This window comes from Giraffa tippelskirchi, chromosome 2, assembly GCF_054371585.1.
Source record: "Giraffa tippelskirchi isolate mGirTip1 chromosome 2, T2T-mGirTip1v1.2.pri, whole genome shotgun sequence".
In the NCBI taxonomy this organism is placed as follows: domain Eukaryota; kingdom Metazoa; phylum Chordata; class Mammalia; order Artiodactyla; family Giraffidae; genus Giraffa; species Giraffa tippelskirchi.
Window position 1 is genome coordinate 130,439,528 of NC_137276.1, and position 18,348 is coordinate 130,457,875.

The 18,348-nt window shown below is 38.8% G+C and overlaps 2 protein-coding genes across 4 annotated transcripts in view; one reads left to right on the forward strand and one right to left on the reverse strand.

Annotated features, from left to right (window-relative positions):
- KPNA4 (karyopherin subunit alpha 4) overlaps positions 1–14,965 on the reverse strand; it is a 59,064-nt gene extending 44,099 nt beyond the window's left edge. For 2 of the 3 annotated variants that reach the window (XM_081570716.1, XM_081570718.1), the window contains exon 1: positions 14,601–14,965. In XM_081570716.1, the coding sequence (XP_081426842.1) occupies positions 14,601–14,669 (69 nt within the window). In that variant the 5' untranslated portion in view covers positions 14,670–14,965. The remainder of the gene's footprint in view (positions 1–14,600) is intronic. The other variant, XM_081570717.1, reaches the window with a different exon arrangement.
- Positions 10,905–17,706, forward strand: LOC145539590 (uncharacterized). The gene is made up of 3 exons (XM_081573648.1): positions 10,905–10,964; positions 14,454–15,034; positions 15,294–17,706. The coding sequence occupies exons 1-3, from the start codon at positions 10,905–10,907 to the stop codon at positions 15,607–15,609; spliced, it is 957 nt and encodes a 318-aa protein (XP_081429774.1). The 3' UTR covers positions 15,610–17,706.
- Positions 17,707–18,348: the final 642 nt, after the last annotated feature.

Consider the following 18,348-nt stretch of genomic DNA (forward strand, 5'->3'; position numbering starts at 1 on the left):
GGTATATCTTTTTCTCCTTTGCTTTTCGCTTCTCTTCTTTTCACAGCTATTTGTAAGGCCTCCTCAGACACCCATTTTGCCTTTTTTTCATTTCTTTTTCTTGGGGATGGTCTTGATCCCTGTTTCCTGTACAATATTATGAACCTCCGTCCATAGTTTATCAGGCACGCCGTCTATCAGATCTAGTCCCTTGAATCTATTTGTCACTTCCACTGTGTAATCATGAGGGATTTGATTTAGGTCATACTTGAATGGTCTAGTTGTTTTCCCTTTCTTCAATTTAAGTCTGAATTTGGCAATAAGGAGTTCATAATCTGAGCCAGTCGGCTCCCAGTCTTGTTTTTGCTGACTGTATAGAGCTTCTCCACCTTTTACCTAATGTAAGTGGAATTATATTAATTTTTGCTCTTTGTGACTGAGCATAATGTCCTCAAGTTTTATCCACATTGTAACATGTGCCAGAATTTTCTTTCTTAAGTCAGAATATTTCATTGTATGTGTATACCACATTTTATTTGTCTATTCACCCACTGAAGAACACTTGGTTTGCTTTTATGTTTTGATTACTATAAATAATGATGCTACAGATATTAAGTGTAGAGATATAGATATCAAGTGTACAGATGTCTCTTTCAAGTCTTTTTCAATTCTTTTGGGTATATTCCCAACCCAGATGTGAAACTGCTGGGTCATATGGTAATCCTATTTTTAATCTTTTAAGGAATCAGCATATCATTTTCCACAGTGGCTGAACCATTTTGCATTCTCACTAACAGTGTACCAGAGTACCAATTTCTCCACATCTTCATCAACGCTTGTTATTTTGTTTTTTAAGCAGTCATTCTAATGGACATGAGGTGGTTATCCCACTGTGATTTTGATCTGCACTTCCTCAACAACTAGTAATGCTGAGAATCTTCTCATATGCTTGTTGTTGTTCAGTTGCTAAGTTGTGCTGAACTCTTTTTGTGACCCGGACTGTAGCCCACCAGACTCCTCTGTCCATGGGATCTCCTAGGAAAGAATACTGGAGTGGGTTGCCATTTTTTTCTCCAGGGGATCTTTGACCCAGGGATCAAACTCACGTCTCCTGCATTGGCAGGCAGATTCTTTACTGCCATCTGTATCTATTGTCCTTGGAGAAATGTTTATTCAAATCCTCTGCCCATTTAAAAAGTTTTGTTATTATTGAGTTGTAAGGATTCTTTATACAGTCAAGCTATTAATCACATATTAGATATGCAAATATTTTCTCCCATTCTGCCAGCTGCCTTTTCTCTATGTTGACCAGGTCCTTTTATGTAGAGAACTCTTCAAGTTTTATGTAGTCCAATTTATCTATTTTCTCTTTTGTTACCTCTGCCTTTGGTGTCATATCCAACAAATTATTGCTAAATCCATGTCACAAAGCCTCTGTCCTATGTTTTCTTCTAACAGTTTTATGGTTTTGTCTTATATTTATGCCCTTGATACATTTGGGTTAATTTCTGTATATGCTGTTAGGTGAGTGTCCCACTTCATCCTTTTGCTTTTGGATATCAAATTTTCTCAGCACCATTTGTTGAAAAGACTGTCTTTTGAATGTCCACTGAATGATCTTGATACCCTCACCAAAAATCATGTGCCCGTATGTGCAAGGGTTATTTTTGGGCTCCCCATTCTATTCCACTAGTCTATATGCCTGATTTTATGCAAATACCACAATTTTCACTACTGTAACTTTGTATAATACTAAGTTTTAAAACCAAAAAGTATGACATCTCCAACTTTATCTTTTTTCCCCCCCCAAGATTATTTTTGGCTATTTAGGCCCATTAGATTCCATATAAATTTTAAGATGGATTTTTCTACAAATAACACCATTGAGATTTTGCTAGAGACTGCATTAAAACTGTAGATCACTTTGGGTAGTACTGACATTTAACAGTAATAAGTCTTTTAATCCATGAATACAGTTATGTCTCTATTTGCATCCTCTTTAATTTCTTTCAGCAACATTTTACAGTTTCCCATGTAAAAGTTTTTCTTCTCATTGGTTAGTTTTATTCCTAAGTAATTTATTCCTTTCGATACTATTGTAAATGGGTATGCCTCTCGATTTCCTTTTCAGGTTGTTCCTTCCTAGTGTTTTGTTAATTCTATACCCACAAGACTATGTTCCAGTGGTTCTTCATCCAGGGTGATTTTGTCACTCGTGGGACATTTGGCTATTTCTGGAGACAATTTTGATTTTTACAACTTGCAGGTGGGAGAGAACAGATGGATATGTTACTGGCATCAAACTGACAGAGGCAAAGGATACTGCTAAATATTCTACAATGGGAAGTTTCCCACAACAAAGAATTATCTGGCTGAAGATGCCAACCGTGCCAAGGCTGAAAAACTTTACTATATTCCAACTACAAACCCAAATTAAGGCCAAATATACTTGAAAAATGTACACAAGAAAAAGAAAACATTCCAAAAGATAACAGCAGCAAGATTATAGAGGATTATTTTATTTTTCCTATTTCAATTTCTATGATTACCATGCCATTACCATTTCAAGAGAAAAAAATTAACTTGATTTGAAAAAAAATTTTCATTTAGTTGCTAATTTTAACCTTCAGAGTCCATGGCTTTTTGTTTTTAAAGTTTCATTTGGTTCCCAGAAATACTGTTTAAGTGCCGCTTATATGCCAGACTCTGTGATGAAAATTCAGAAGAGAGTGGTGTACAAAAATAGACAAGGTACATACTCTCAGGGAGCTTACAGTCTGATGGGAGAAATGAACACTGCTAAATATTCTCAAGGAAAACAACAGAGGGATTTAACTTTCAACCAGCTTGTTCAGGGATAGCCTCTTCAAGTAAACGATATTGAAGATTCAAAAGATGAGAAATAACCAAGCAGGTGAAGGAAAGAGAACGAAGGTAAAGGGAGTGGGGAGGGTGTTCTGACAGAACAGCATGTGTAAAAGGCCTGAAGAGAGGACTATTACTATGTTAGAGAAATTAAAAGAAGATGAATGAGAGAACAGTAAAGGGAGATAATAAATTGAGAGAGGCAGAAGAAGGAGACCAGCACCAGATGTGGCAAGGCCTTAAAGGTCTCAGTAAGGAGTCTGTAAGCTAAATGTGGTGGGGTGCAACTGAAGTAGAGGAGTGTGACTGGATTTACCTATTTTTAAAGAATCACGCTGGCTATATTATGAATGAGAAAAGAGCAATAGCAGAAATAAGGCAACCACTGTGAATATGAGATAACGATGAGGTAATAATGATTTGCCCAAGATTTTAACAGTGAGTAGAAAGTTAACAGAAAAGTAAGAATGGAGTGACATTAACTAGTGTCAAACTTAAACATTATCTAAAAGAAACTTCTTTCCAGGGATGTTGTTGCAAAATCAGCCAAGGATGTTACTTATGTGACACCCACTTTCCCCGACCCCACACATGACAGGTTGGGAGGTGAAGGGGAAAAGCCAATTCATAAGCAGGCCAGCAGTAAAAACAATCTGCCTCAGTTTGGACACAGCTTATTAGTGCAAGCAGATTCTCTCAGCAATTCAACACAAAACTTACATAAAGACTAAGAGAGTCGGAATCAAGGAAAAATACAATTTAGTAGCTGAATTAGTGGCTGGCAGAGCAGCAGAGCAAAGATCCCGGAATTCCTACCAAGACACTCCTACCTGAAATAATCTTGGATAATGTGAAAACTGGTTCCTTAATTTTCCTAATGCCTCACGCTTATGTGACATAGTCTGAATAGGGTGTTCCTTGCTTTTTTTCTTTTTATTTGGCTGTGCCTTGTGGCTTGTGTAATCATAATTCCCCAACCAGGGACTGAACCTGGGCCATCAGCAGTGAAACCATCAAGTCCTAACCATTAGATTGCCAGGGAATTCCCTGTTCCTTGCATTCTTTAAAGCTTAATCAAAGTAAGTATCCACTACAGTGAGACTTTAATTTTACAGAATCTGTTGTTCAGTTGCCTAGTCGTGTCCGACTCTTTGCCACCACATGGACTGCAGCATGCCAGGCCTCCCTGTCCCTCACCATCTCCTGGAGTTTGCCCAAGTTCATGTTCACTGAATTGGTGATGCCATCCAGCTATTTCATCCTCTGTCACCCTCTTCTCCTTCTGCCTTTCATCTTTCCCAGAATCAATTTTACATTAATTTCCCTCAATTTTACAGAAATTGACGCTAAAAAAAAAATTATGAGAAAGCTTTCCTAATGGCATATAGCTAATGAGATGCAATCCTAGGTCTTCTCATTCTAAAAGTCAACCTTTTCCACAAATCTCAAGGGAAGAGTTACTGGATGGCAAACATTTAGATGTTCTTTCTCTTCAAATCTGAGGTATATTATTTATTATAAATTTGAGTTTAGGAAAGAAAAATAAGGAATCTACAACACTAGCTCACGGTGGCTAAATATCCCCACAGGGTCAGTTCAGAGCAGGGCTCTGAGAAATCGTGACCTGCTAGAATGCAACAACCATGAGAAGAGGAATTTAGCCTGTGTTATTCATTGCTCAAGCCTCACTTACAACAGAACCTCAGACAAAGACACTAAATAAATATTTGCTGAGCAAATGAATTCAATTCAGGGAAGAGTAGATGAAGAAGCAAGTGAAAAAGAGCTGCCAACAGTTCATCTGTGACCCTTAGGTAGTAGAAAGTTACTGTAATTCCTCCTTATTTCTCTTAATTAAGCTACAACTTTATTGAGATATAAACCACATATGACACAATTTACTATTCAAAATGTAAAATTCACTGGTTTTTAGTATATTCACAAAGTTGCACATCAATCACCACCATCTAACTCCAGATTATATTCTTCATCACAAAAAGCCCCATGCCTATTAGCAGCCATTCCCCATTTGCCTCTTATCCTAGGCTTTGGCAACTACTAATCAACTTGGTCTCTTTGGATTTCCCTATCCTGGACATTTCATATAATTGGAATTACAGAATATGTAATTTTTTCAAATTGTCTTCTTTCAGGTACCATAATGTTTTCAAGGTTCATCCCTGTAGTAATGTGCAGCAGTAGTTCAATTCTTTTTATGGTAGAATAATATTCCACTGTATGCATATACCACATTTTGTTTATCAATTCATCAGCTGATGGATATTTGGGTTGTTTGGATATTTTGGATATTTGGATATTTTGCCTATTTTAGATAATGCTACTACAAACATTCTTGGTCAAGTTTTCGTGCAGACACTTGTTTTCAATTCTTTTGGGTTTATACCTAGGAGTGGAACTGCTGGGTCACATGTTAACTGTTTAACTTTTTAAGGAACTGCCAAACTGCATTCCAAAGTAGCTGAACCATTTTACATTCTCATTAGCCATGTATGAGGGTTCTACTTTCTCTACATCCTCACCAACGCTTGTTTATCTTTTTGCTTACAGCTATACTAGTAGGTATGAAGTGGTATCTCATTATGGTTTTCAGCTTAATGATTAATGATGTTGATCATACATTGCATTTATTAGTCCTAAATAAGCTTTTTCATAATTTAAAGATAATAGTTACTATTTTAAAGCTGGGGAACAAAAGGGAATTGAGAAAAATTATTCAAGACATTATGAGAAAACAATGTGAACACTGATATGTTTAAGAAAACAGTTGATCAACAAATGAAATCAAAATTCTAGTGTATATTCTTTTTTTGTCTGGCTTATTTCATTCAGTATGATAGTTTTTAGATTCACATTTTGCCTGTATCAATCATTTGTTTTTATTGCTGAGCTAACCCATTGTATGTATATATATACCACAGACTGTCCATTAACCTGCTGATGAGCGTTTAGATGTTTCCAATTTGAGGCTACTAAAATAGTTTCTATAAACATCTATGTAAAAAAAAAAAGATGAACTCAAATCTGTAGCTATACCTGTGAACATCTCTACATAAAAGTCAAAAGCAAAATAAGAAACCATTCTACATCTATACTGGATGGCAGTGCTTTATAATCTTGTCTTCAATAGGCTTTTCCTTCCTTTTTTCTTAAAACAGGCCTCTGATTCTTCAGGGAAACCTGTGGTTTAACTGGGGCTTCCCTGGTGGCTCAGCAGTAAAAGAATCTGTCTGTAATGTAGGCGATGCGGGTCTGCAGGTTTGATCCCTGAGTCGGGAAGATCCCCTGGAGAAGGAAATGGCAACTCACTCCAATATTCTTGCCAAGAAATCCTACGGACAGAGGAGCCTGGCGGGCTACAGTCCATGAGGTTGCAAAGAGTCAGACACAACTTTAGCGACTAAACCACCACCCAACACTTTTCCCAATCAATGCCCCCCGCCCCCAACCTGGCCTGTGGCACATGACTTTGTACTGGCCAATCACAAAGCCATATTCCTCTGTGCACAGTGACTAAATTCAGGTATAAGCATGCAATCAAATCTTGATCAGAGTCCTCCCTAGACTTTCATTAGAGCTCTTATAAAGTGAGCTATGGCTCTGAACTTACTGGTTTTTAAGAGCCAGATTCCCTCATTGTGCTTAAACTAATTCAAGCTGGGCTCTGAATATTTAAAAAACTAGCCTTTTCAGCCTAAAAGCTATCAGACTTAACTTTTAATATCAACATTAAGGAAAAAGAGTTTACAGTATTTAAAGTCACTACTCTAAAGAAAGCCATAATTCATAATTCATAATTTCATAATTACTAGAGAACCCAGAGTAATGTAACAATTATTCCAAAGTCTCGAAACTTTATTTTGCTTTTTTTCCCCTGGACCTGAAAAGCTCAAAGTGGCTAAAGAGGAACAGGAAAACAGGCAGGATGGGTAGGAAAAAGTGTAGGGTTATTTAATACAACCAGGTAGATAAAACTACTGTAACTAAATTTATGTAACATTTACTTTAGGGAACCACAAAGACATGCTGTAAAAACTAACACAAGGTAGTTCCCTGGTGGTCCAGTGGTTAAGGCTCTGTGCTTCCACTGCAGGGTGCTGGAGTTCATTCCCTGGTGGGGGAACTAAGATTCCACATGTGGTACAGCCATAAAAACACCAAACAAGTACTAAGAGTAGTTACCAGGCAACTAAAGCTTTCATTTAAAGAACTGGAAACTGAAGCAGAACATAATTTGCTTTCTAATATTAAAAATGTCTACCATCAAATTATGAAACACCACATTATCTTAGGATTCTGACTTTTGTTAATTAAAAAGTTTCAGGTTTGCCAAAACACACCATTATTGAAAAAGTTAATTTACATTAATTGAATGTAAATTAATTGAGGGTAACAGTGATAGTTAATCAAATTTTATCCTAATAATACATAAACAGTAATAGAAAAGTTTAGCATTTTATAATCAAGTTAATCTTATAGTACCAGCAAATGTCTATGGCCTTAAGCCATTTTTCATTATGTGTATCAAATTGTGTGAATTTGAGCTTTTTTCTGGTTCAATTTAGTTTTGTGGGCCACAGGTTAACAAAATCTACATAAAGTATTTACAAACCTACTTACAACAGAAATGAAGTCAGAAATTAGTAATTTTCTGACAATTTGGTTAAGCATGCAAGAGAAAGTAGGCTTTCACTTGAGTGCTAATGAAGGGAAAAAGAAGCCTTCTCCAATTCATGTGATGTGATTTGAATTATGGTGCACAGTGGTACAAAAGGAACTGCAAACAAAATGTTACTCTGACAGGGAACACAGTTGGGGGAGGAGGGTTATTTGGATGTAACATATGATGAAGCAAGTTGGGAGAAATAGAGCCACCATTCACTCTGCCTGCAATATTAAGTATTTAAATAGTTTAAAGATATTAAGTTAACTTCTGTAACTACTGAACAGAGGAATTAGGGTTCAAATCCAGGTGTGACTCCACAGTCCATGTTATTTAACTGTGATACTATGAAGCCTTTTAAGAGCCTTTTATCAATTAAAGCGACAACAAAACCTACAATAATACAAAAAAACAATGATTCTCCAAGTGTGGTCAAGGAGCCCCTGTAGGGACAGTGAGATCTTTTCAAAGGGTCCACAAGGGCAAAACTATTTTCTTAAATTACTACTCATACTTGTTTTTATTCAGTTAACATTTGCACTGTACTGCACTGCACTGGGTAAGGCTGCTAGTGCTTTAGCATTTAAGGCAATGTCACTAAGCTGTATTAGCAGTCACTGTATTTCAGTTAAAAAGAAAAAAGGCTGCTCACTTGACAATGTCCTTGATAAAACAGTAAAAAAAACTGTTACTTTTATTAAAAAATAAAAAAGACTTTTCTTTCTAAAATTTTGTGATAAAATGGGGAACACACATAAACCATTTCTACAGAATACTTCTGCAGCAGGATGACTGTCTCAGGAAAAAGTATTTGTGGGACTGTTTGAGTTGCTAATTGAAATAGCCACTTTTTTCATGGAACATCATCTTTACTTGAAAGAACAACTGACAGCCAAATTATGGCTATTCAGTATCTGGCAGATGTTTTCACAAAAATGAGCAAAGTGAGCTTATGGCTTCAAGAAAAACAACTTTCAGTATTCGTTGCTAATGATAAAATCTGAGCTTTAAAGTGAAGATAAGAACTTTGGAAAACTTCTATCCCACTGTGAGCTTGACAGACTTCCAATATTTAAGACTTTTCTGATGAACTTATGTGGTGATGCTAACTGTGAATTTTTACTGTATAGTCAAATCTGTCAGCATCTGGGAGATCTACATAACTCAGTGAACTAATATTTTCCAAATGACCAACACATGATGTTACAGAATCAGTAATGTCCAAGTGTAAGACAGACCAGTGGATTTTAACATAAGAGCAAGAAGTTTACTAAGTGGTTTTAGATTCCATACTGCAACTAACTTTTTAAAGAAACTATTATTTCTGGAGCTTGGGCTTATATGGTATGATATGGTATAACAGAGTAATTTTTATAATTATCTAAAAAGACTATTAAGTGTTCTTCCCTTTTTCAACTGCCTATTGTGTGAAGCTGGCAATTCTTCATATATACTTCAACCAAAAGAGTATATCACAAAGACTGAGAATTCAGCTATCTTTTCTAAAGCCAAATATTAAAGAGACTCAAGAAAGTGTTAAACATGGCCATTCTTTTCACCAATTTTGGAGAGTTTTGAAAAATCAGTTCTCTTTGGCTGGAAATTTATGTTTATATAAAACTGCTCTATTATTGCTATTTTATGAATTAATATTTTTAAAAATTCTTACTTGTTTAACTTCTAAAATGGTAAAAGTTGATATTGATAGAAACTTGCAAATAAGGCTTTTCGAGGGTCCTTATTTTTACCTGCATAAATGGGTCTGGAGACCCAATGCTCTGAAAATTTCTGAACTAAGGCCATTACAACCACATATATTTTGTCCTTATTTAGTAGGTGCCAATATAAAGATTGTTTTCATTTGATCTGTAGAAGGGGGGAGTCTTCTTCATATCTGTCTTACTAAACTTAGATGGAAAGGACAGTAAGTAAATGGATTGTGTTCTCTGGTTTAAAGTCTACAAATGAAACACAATTTCCAAAAATATCTCTGGCAAAAACAACAACAAAATACCCTTACTGAATGCCTATTATACCCCATGGACTATACTAGGTGCTTTCACATTTATCCTTTAATCAACTTTGAGATCTGTATTAAGGCTGAGAGAAGCTAAAGGGAGGTCCTAAACATAATACAAATAGTACAGATCTCACTTTGAAACACCTGAGTTAAAGTCATTCCCTTGAATGTTATGCTAGTATGTCATGTAACTCTAGAATTTTTTCTTTACATAATGAATAATAATCCCTACTTCTATGATTGAGAGAAATGAGAATACAAGTAAAAGTATATATACAGCAGATGCTGAAGAAGTTAGCTCTCTTTAATCAAACTTCTCTGTTTCAAAACTAAACCTGTGAGTATCACAATCATCATTCAAGGTTAGATTTGACAAGCTCTGATTTCATTATTATAGGCCTTAAGTAGATGAATGCTGTTTCAGCAACATTAAAAAATACCTTAAGGACACACAACCACTATCAGATACAAGAGATCAATGTTTAAAAATTACCTACGCATTTTTTTCCTAAAGTATTTTCATTCTTTTAAAGCTAAATTATTCCTACAACTCTTCCCAATCATATTATATTCACATCTGACATACTAGGCTCTATGAAAAACAAAGATCTTGATATCTCTAAGAAAATTACCAGTGAAGCAATTCTGAAATTGGTTGCCTTATAAACTAGGAAAGCTGGCAGAAAGCACAAAAACAATTATTTAATTCCCAACTACATTTCTATCAGATATTTCATATTGTCACATGCCTGGACTATTATATGAAAAATTAGACAGTGGTTATTTTAAGTATAGTAAATATGTTCCAAGATTTGTGATGAGAGAGGTCAGTCTCTAAAAGTTAACAAGACTTAATAGCTTAACAATGCCTTTCACTCTGTACAGTTTAACAAATCACCAAGGCCATTTCTAAACAACAAAACAGCTGATCAATTTATTAAACTCTTGCCAACCAAGTAACTATTTTTTCCTAAAGTTCAAGCTGACTTCATATTTTATGCTGTGTGGACAATTACAAGTTTCCAATTATGTAGTATTTTAGTATTCTTTTATTTTTAGGGTAAGCATTTTTCTCAAAGCAGTTGTTTTATACAACAGTTGTTTTATAAAATCGATTTACCTAACAAAACTTATGCTCTATTCAAACCTGGATAATCTCAGAACTTCTATAAAAATTATGCAGGTTTATTAGAAAGTCTACAAGAGAATTTCCCTTCTACCTCTCTACATTTAAAACATAAGCTAGATGAACTCAGTCTGCTTCATTCTGACTCATTTTTTAATTTGAAATTTGGTCACTACCCATTTCCTGTGTTAAACTGTGCATACCCTCTCTATGGTTACTATCTCAAACTAATGATGACCCTCCATCACACTGCACAAAAGAAGCCACAGCTTGAATACCACCGAACAGTTCCTGTAAGTTATTTTAAACAGGTACTGACATACACCTTCCTTAATGCTGTTATCTTTCAAGAAGTTAGCATGACCATATTATGGAGGAGCGAGAACAGTAGAACAAATGGCAGGAATGAATATCAGATTGAAGGTCATATAATCAGTTTCAATTCCAACAGAAATTCTGACTTTAGAAGGGTCTCTAATTCCCTGTTCCCAAACTGTCTTTCAATGGGCAATTCATATCTCTACATTAAAAATGTTCCCATTAAGTTCAACGTAAGATATACACACATGGAGGAAAAAACAAGGAGCCAACTGCAAATAAGGAAGTAAAACAATCAATTCCACTAAATCTTATTAAATTCCCTTCTTCCCCCTAAAAAGAAAAGCTGAAGGTGATAAAACACTCAGAGAATTGCCAGGCACCTTTCTAACATTAAACCTATTAATCTTCACAACAGGAAGTAGATGTCAAGTACCTCTAATTTTACAGATGAAAGAACCATAAGATTAACTGACTCTCCCAAAGTCACACACAAAAGTTAGATATTAAACTAAACTCCAGGATTTTGTACCCATAATTTGGAACCAAACAATGTTAGATTAAACCCAAAATGCTAGTTATCTCACTCTACCTGCTATCCTCTATATCAGTGCTGTCCAATAAGGTAGCTACAGCTGCACCTGAAATGGAGCTAGTCCAAACTGAAATATGCTGTTAAGTGTAAAAGGCCAGATTTTGAAGACTTGTATGAAAAGAAGAACATGAAATATTTAATTAACCATATTTGAGGAGGATGAAATGGGCATAATTAGTATTTTGAGGGACACAGGCATATAAGTAATTAATAAATACATACACTAGGGCTTCTAGGGCTTCCCTGGTGGCTCAGACAGTAAAGAATCTGCCTGCAATGAAGGAGACCTGGGTTCCATCCCTGGGTTGGGAAGATACCTTGGAGGAGGGCATGGCAACCCACTCCAGTATTCTTGCCTGGAGAATCCCATGGACAGAGGAGCCTGGCAGGCTACAGTCCATAGGGTCACAAAGAGTTGGACACGGCTGTGCGACTAAGCACATACACACATAGGCCTTCTAATATTCTCCAAAGATAAAAGATGTTTTTATTTCATTGCAGGCATATATGACAGAATAAATTACAAGTGAGGAGAAAGAATCACTTTTTCTTAAAATCATATCCCATTTCTTTAGGTGGAAACATGAAAATACTCATATTCCTAATGCACGCAGTTATCCAAGTTACCAAAGGATGCCCATAAGGCAAAATGAACTTCTCAAAACATTTTACTTAATGTGTATTTACAGCTATTTTTAAAAAATCACATAGCAAATATGGTTCTAATATAGAATCAGCCCTTAATCTTATTTTGACTAAAATAATAAGAGATACACAGTGAGGGGAGAACATCAATTTAAAAAATAAGGATCACCTAAAAATAGTTTGGCAATTCCACAGAAAGTGACACATAAAGTTACCATACGTGTAAAACCAAAGAGAAATGAAAACGCAGGTCTACACAAAAATGTGTAGATGAATATTCAGAGCAGCATTATGCATACTCCTTAAAAAGTGGAAACAATGCAAATATCCATCAAATGATGAATGAATGAACAAAAAGCAGTATATGCACACACTGGAATAGTCAGCTATAAAAAGGAATAAAACACTAACACATTATTTTACAATATGTACAAACCTTGAAAACATTATGCTACCTAAAAGAAGCCAGTTACAAAAGATCAAATACTGTATAATTCCATTTATACGAAATATTTAGAATAGTAAATCTAAAAAGACAGTGACTGCTAGTGAGTCTGGGTTTCTTTTGGAGGGTGATGAAAATGTTCTAAGATTGACTGTGCTGATGGCTGTACAACTATGTGAAAACACCAAAAGTCACTTCAAATGGATGAACTGTATAGTATGTGAATTACATCTCAATTAAGTTGTTTAAAAAATAAAAAAAGCAGCCAGAAAAGTAGAAGGGAAAGAGATTAGAAGGATTGTCAAGCATTTAATTGCTATTTCTCTAGATTTTTCTAATTTTGCTGTATTTAAGCTTTTAGGTTTTGTAATTTGTGATTTTCCCCCCTCATTTTAAATATTCATATAAGTCAAAATTTTTATCACATCATTACACTACTAAACTTAATGAAAATCATAAATTCTACATTTAAATGGCAATTTCAATAGCATGTGAATCATTTCAATAAAGTTGCTAAAATTCTTTCATTTAAACAAAAAAGGTATTATAAAAATTATGCCTGATGTTAACCTTGAAAGAATCACAGAATTAACAGATAGTATTTAAGTCCCTCAAACTAGGAAACCCACTGGAGAGTAAATGGCTTTGTGCAAAACCCCTCAAATAGTCACTATCTCAATCAGGCAAAAGCTCAAAGTTCAGAAACGGATGATGGGAATTTGAAGATCTCAGTATAAAAAAGTACAAAAAAATAAAAAATACTACTGGATCACCTTCTTTTAAAAGCTAAACTCTTGATTCAGATGCAGAATGGAAATATTTAAAAATTAAAAAAAAAAAAGGAAACAAAAGAAAAAGAACCCCTATTCACCTAGACTCCTAAAACTGAAGGAAAAGTCTTCTATCAAAAAATCTGTAATAGGTGTTTAACTCACACACCTTATGCACCTTAAGAACCTCAAAAGCAGCTGTTATCTAAGATAATGGAGATTTTTTTTCACCCTTTTAGAATAATAAAATGTGATGGTGCCATTCCGCAGCCCACCCCATCCCCCATTACCACCACCACCGGCAGGTGAAGGGAAAGGATACTGTAGACTAGAGGAAGACAGCTTTGAATAACCCTTTGGACTTTATAGGCAAGAATGCAGCTGGTGGTCTCTCAGGAAGGGGTAAAAAGATTTGTGAACAAGCTGACATAAGGGTTATCCTTTGCCAGGAAGAGGGCACACCGTGAGCCACATCTTGCTCATCCACATCAGCTATATCCACAGTAAAACACAGGCCGCTGGAAGGCACTGTTAGCATCACCAGGAAGGCCTCTCACGCCGGGGGTGTTTTTTTTCAACGGAGAAGTTGACTCCTGTAGTTTGGATATTGGGGGGGAGGCAGGGGTAAAGCGGGAGTCGGGAAGACCAGAGAAAGTGCCTTTAAGTGGAGACGACTCGGGCCTCGCTGAGGAAGTTCCGAGCCCCACTCGGTCGCCACACGCTAGTCCCTCCTCCCTCCCCACCCTCGGCCCCAGACAACGTTGCGGGAGCCAGAGCCGGAATCTCCGCCGCGGCTCCTGGGTTGGGGGCGCAGGCGGGCTGAGGCAGCGCGGCACACGCACGCCTCCTCCACACTCGCCGCGCCCGGCCTCCCCGCCGCGAGGCCCGGCCCCTCGCAACCGCGCCGGGCGGGCTCCGCGGGGCAGGCCTAGGCCGCGCCGGCCGTACCCCGGGACCTCGCTCCCCGCGGAGGCGGACCAGGCCCGACACAAACTTCCCGGCGCGTTAGCACACGCGTCACGGACGGGCCGGCCCCCAGCGCCATTCCCCGCGGCCCGGCGGCGGCGGCTCCCGCCCCTACTCCCCACACTCCGAGTCCCGGCGGAGATCGACCCGAGGCCCACGGCCCTCGCCCCTCCGGCGCCCCCGAGTTTACCTCCAAGTCGCGGCCTTTGTTCTTGAAATTCTTGAGCCGTTGGTTGTCCAGTTTCTCGTTGTCCGCCATGGCCGGGCCGGTGACTCCTTCCCCCGCCCGGGCCCCGCGGGATCCGCCCCAACCACCACGCCGCACCGACACTCCCAGGAACCGGGCCGCTGCCTGAGCTGCTGTGCCCGCCGCGCCGCCGCTTCCTTCCTCCTCTCACCTGCCTCCGCCGCGGTCTTCTCCGCCTCTCCCTGCCTGTCCTCCCCCCGCCCTAACCCCAGGGCGACCGCAGCTCCGGCGAAGACAACTGCGGAGCCGGGCGGCGGCAACGGCGGCGGAATGTGCTGCCGGCTGCGAGGGGGAGGCAGCCTCGATCTGAGGGCCCCGGCCCCGCGGCCACGCCCATTGCCGCCAGTCCCGCTCGCCGATTGGTCAACCAGACTCCGGTGCGCGCGACCAATCAGAAAGAACGATGGAGAGCGGGGGCGGAAGAGCGAAAGGAAAGGGGAAGCGGGAGACTCGGGAAGGAAGGGGCCGCGGGATGGGCCCGGAGGGGAGGGGGTGTGGCGAGGAAGAGCAGGGAGGGTCCACACGTCCCCGGAGCAGAGGGGAGGAAGCGAAAGAGAAGTAGGAGGCTTAAAGGAAGGCGGGAAGGGGAAGGGGGAAGGAGACGCCCAGGAACGAGTTGGTTTGTTCTGGTTGTAGGGCCCGCCCCAGATGTCTGGAGTCCCGGGGCCGAAGCTCAGTAAAAGTACGTTCTTTTCTTCTTCGGTGCGTCTTCTCTCCCAGGGCATTCTTTGCGCGCTCCTGGTGCTTTACTGGAGATCTGAGCCTCGATCCATCCCGGATCGGGACAGCCCCCTATTCTCAACCGAGCTCCCTACCCTGGCAAGGGTCTCTGCTGTCTGGGGGCCCGGGCTTGGGGCCTGGACTGGAAAGAGTGACATGCGTTCCGGAGTCGCAGCGGAAAGCGGGAGGGTCAATGGCTGGAAAAGGAAAAGGACGCTTTAGAGGAATCTGATTCATCCCCTCTGACCAAGTCCCGCAACAGGTGGGAACTTGGGAAGCGCTGATTTATCCTGTGGTTATTCTTGTGTTGTTGGTTAGTTGCTAAGACCTATCGGACTCTTTTAGGGGGTTCCCTGGTGGCTCAGAGGTAAAGGTATAGGACTCTTGGCGACACCATGGACTGTAGCCCGCCAGGCTCCTCTGTCCATAGGATTTCCCAGGCAAGAATACTGTAGCGGCTTGCCTTTTCCGTCTCCAGGTGCTCTTCCCAATCCAGGGGTCGAACCGGTGGCTCCTGCTTCGCAGGCGGATTCTTTACCACTGAGCCACGAGGGACGCCCCCCATTCTCCCAGATACTTCGTCTTGCAAAGTTAAAGGAACTTCTCGGCCACACAGTACTAACTTCTGAAAGGCGGGAACCGTGGCACCTGACATAGGAAATGTAATATTGTGACTGTTGAGAAGGCAAAAGAGTTCCAAAGATACACATCTCTAACAAATATTATTACCAGAGACAGAAATAACACAATCTACGAAAGAATGTACTAAAAGTGCTTCAGAAAACGAGAGACCGAAATGGTTTAAAAATACATTTTAAAACGTTTAAAATGGGAATAATGCCTTTAAAGTCCTCAATACTTTGTATGCTTTCAGCTACCTAGGCAAACAGAAGCTGTACTTGGAAACAATTCACACTGCACGTTAACTTGAATGTAAATTCAGTGCCGATTTTAAGTTTAAAATGATGTTCATTGTAAATTTTATTCCCCATAGAACCATTTAATTGAAGTAACATTGCACACGGTATCACTGATGTCTTCAAACTGAGTTTAGAATAAGAAAACTCAGTTCAGAATACCCTATTCCTAAAAGAAGGGTGTGATCACAGTATCCACTAAGAGAGATGCAATGCAAACAGGAAATAACCACAACTTGTAATTTTGGTCTTTCGTATTTGTTTAATGTCTGTCTAAGGTACCTCTCCCTCTCTAGACAATAAGCTCTCTGAAGTCAAGAGCCGAATTTGTTGTCTCTATATTCCCAGCACCTCGTGCTTGGCACCCTTAGTGTGCACGCAGTGACAAGTCAGGACCTATAGCCAAACTGCTGGGAGTGTATGTTTCATTAAGTTAAGAAACAAGCTAACACTTCTTGATTTAAAATGTTGATTGAGTTGTTACAGTTTCTAATCTACACTGGATTCCTTCTAAGAATTCTTAATTTGGTATCATGCTCATTCTAGGGTTAAAATTAAGGGAGTAGATTCAGACATAGGCTTCAGGGCAAACCCCCTACATGTTTAGGAGTTGGAACATACTTTTCTAAAATGAACAATTATTCTTAATTATAAGGATAGGTAGTCTGTCTGTTGGCCTAAATTATTCATTTGAAATTATCCCTACCCATTGCCTCTCACTTTGCATGTTTTGTATCTGTACCTCCAGTTGTGTGTGTGTGTTTCCATATGTGTGCGTGTGTTCTAAGACACTTCAGTAGTGTCTGACTCTTTGTGACCCTGTGGACTGTAGCCTGTCAGGCTCCTCTGTCTATGGGATCCTCCAGGCAAGAAGACCCACTCCACTGGAGTGGGTTGCCTGTGCCTTCCCAACCCAGGAATCAAACCCTTGTCTCCTGCATTGGCAAGTGAGTTCTTTACCATTAGCGCCACCTGGGAAGCCCTCTTTCCAGATAGAAGATATATAATTTATAAAAGGGGTACATTGTTTTCCCTGGAGTTAGTAATAGATCTATATGCAGATTGGCAATCTAAGATATGGTAGCTCTAAGCATAGTTAGGAGGTTTAAGAAATTTAACTTGCCAAACTAAGGAAATAGTAAAATGCAGCCATTAATATCATTTCAACATAGATTAACAAGTGTTTTTGTGTATATGAAATATAATTATAACCAAATACTATAAGACATCTACACAAGGCCTATTTTTTTTTTTAATTATGAAAGTGTGATAACATATTTACAGGAGACTTGGAAAATACAGAACAAAGTTACACATAGTTCTACTATATGTTACAATTTTTTAATGTAGATAAATTAGGATTTTTAGTTGGAGTTTCAGTACCAAACTCTCAAAAATTAACAAATAGAAAAGTAGAAAGATATAGTAGACTTGAAAAGCACTATGAACCAATTCCACATAATTAAGACTTATACAATTTTCACACAACAGCAGGATACAAATTCTATTCAAGTTCCCATAGACTATAAACCAAGAGACACTGGAACATATCCAGAGACATAAAGTGCAAAAAATTTCATGGTCTAAAGGTATTGAAATCATACAGAGTCTATTCTCTTATCACTGTAGAATTATGTTAGAAATCAATATCAAAAGATATTTGAAAATAAACCACATTTACCAAGAGAGATCTTTGACTTAGCCATTGAAGGTCCATGAGACCTATTTTTAAATAGGATATTCAATATCAGGTACTTAATATCCTGACATTATTACTTTGGTATAAGAAAAGTCTAAAATATTGTGGAGATATTAACTTTCAATGCATCGTGAAATTCTCTTCTTAGAGCCACTTTCTTTTTTTTTTTTTTTAAATAGTTATTCGACTGTACCATATCCTAGCTGTGGCATGTAGGGTCTTCAGTCTACACTGCGGCATGTGGGATCTTAAAGTTGTAGCATATGGGATCCAGTTCCCTGACCAGGGATCAAACTCAGGCCCCCTGCATTGGAAGCTCGGAGTCCTACCCACTAGACCACCAGGGAAGTCCCCT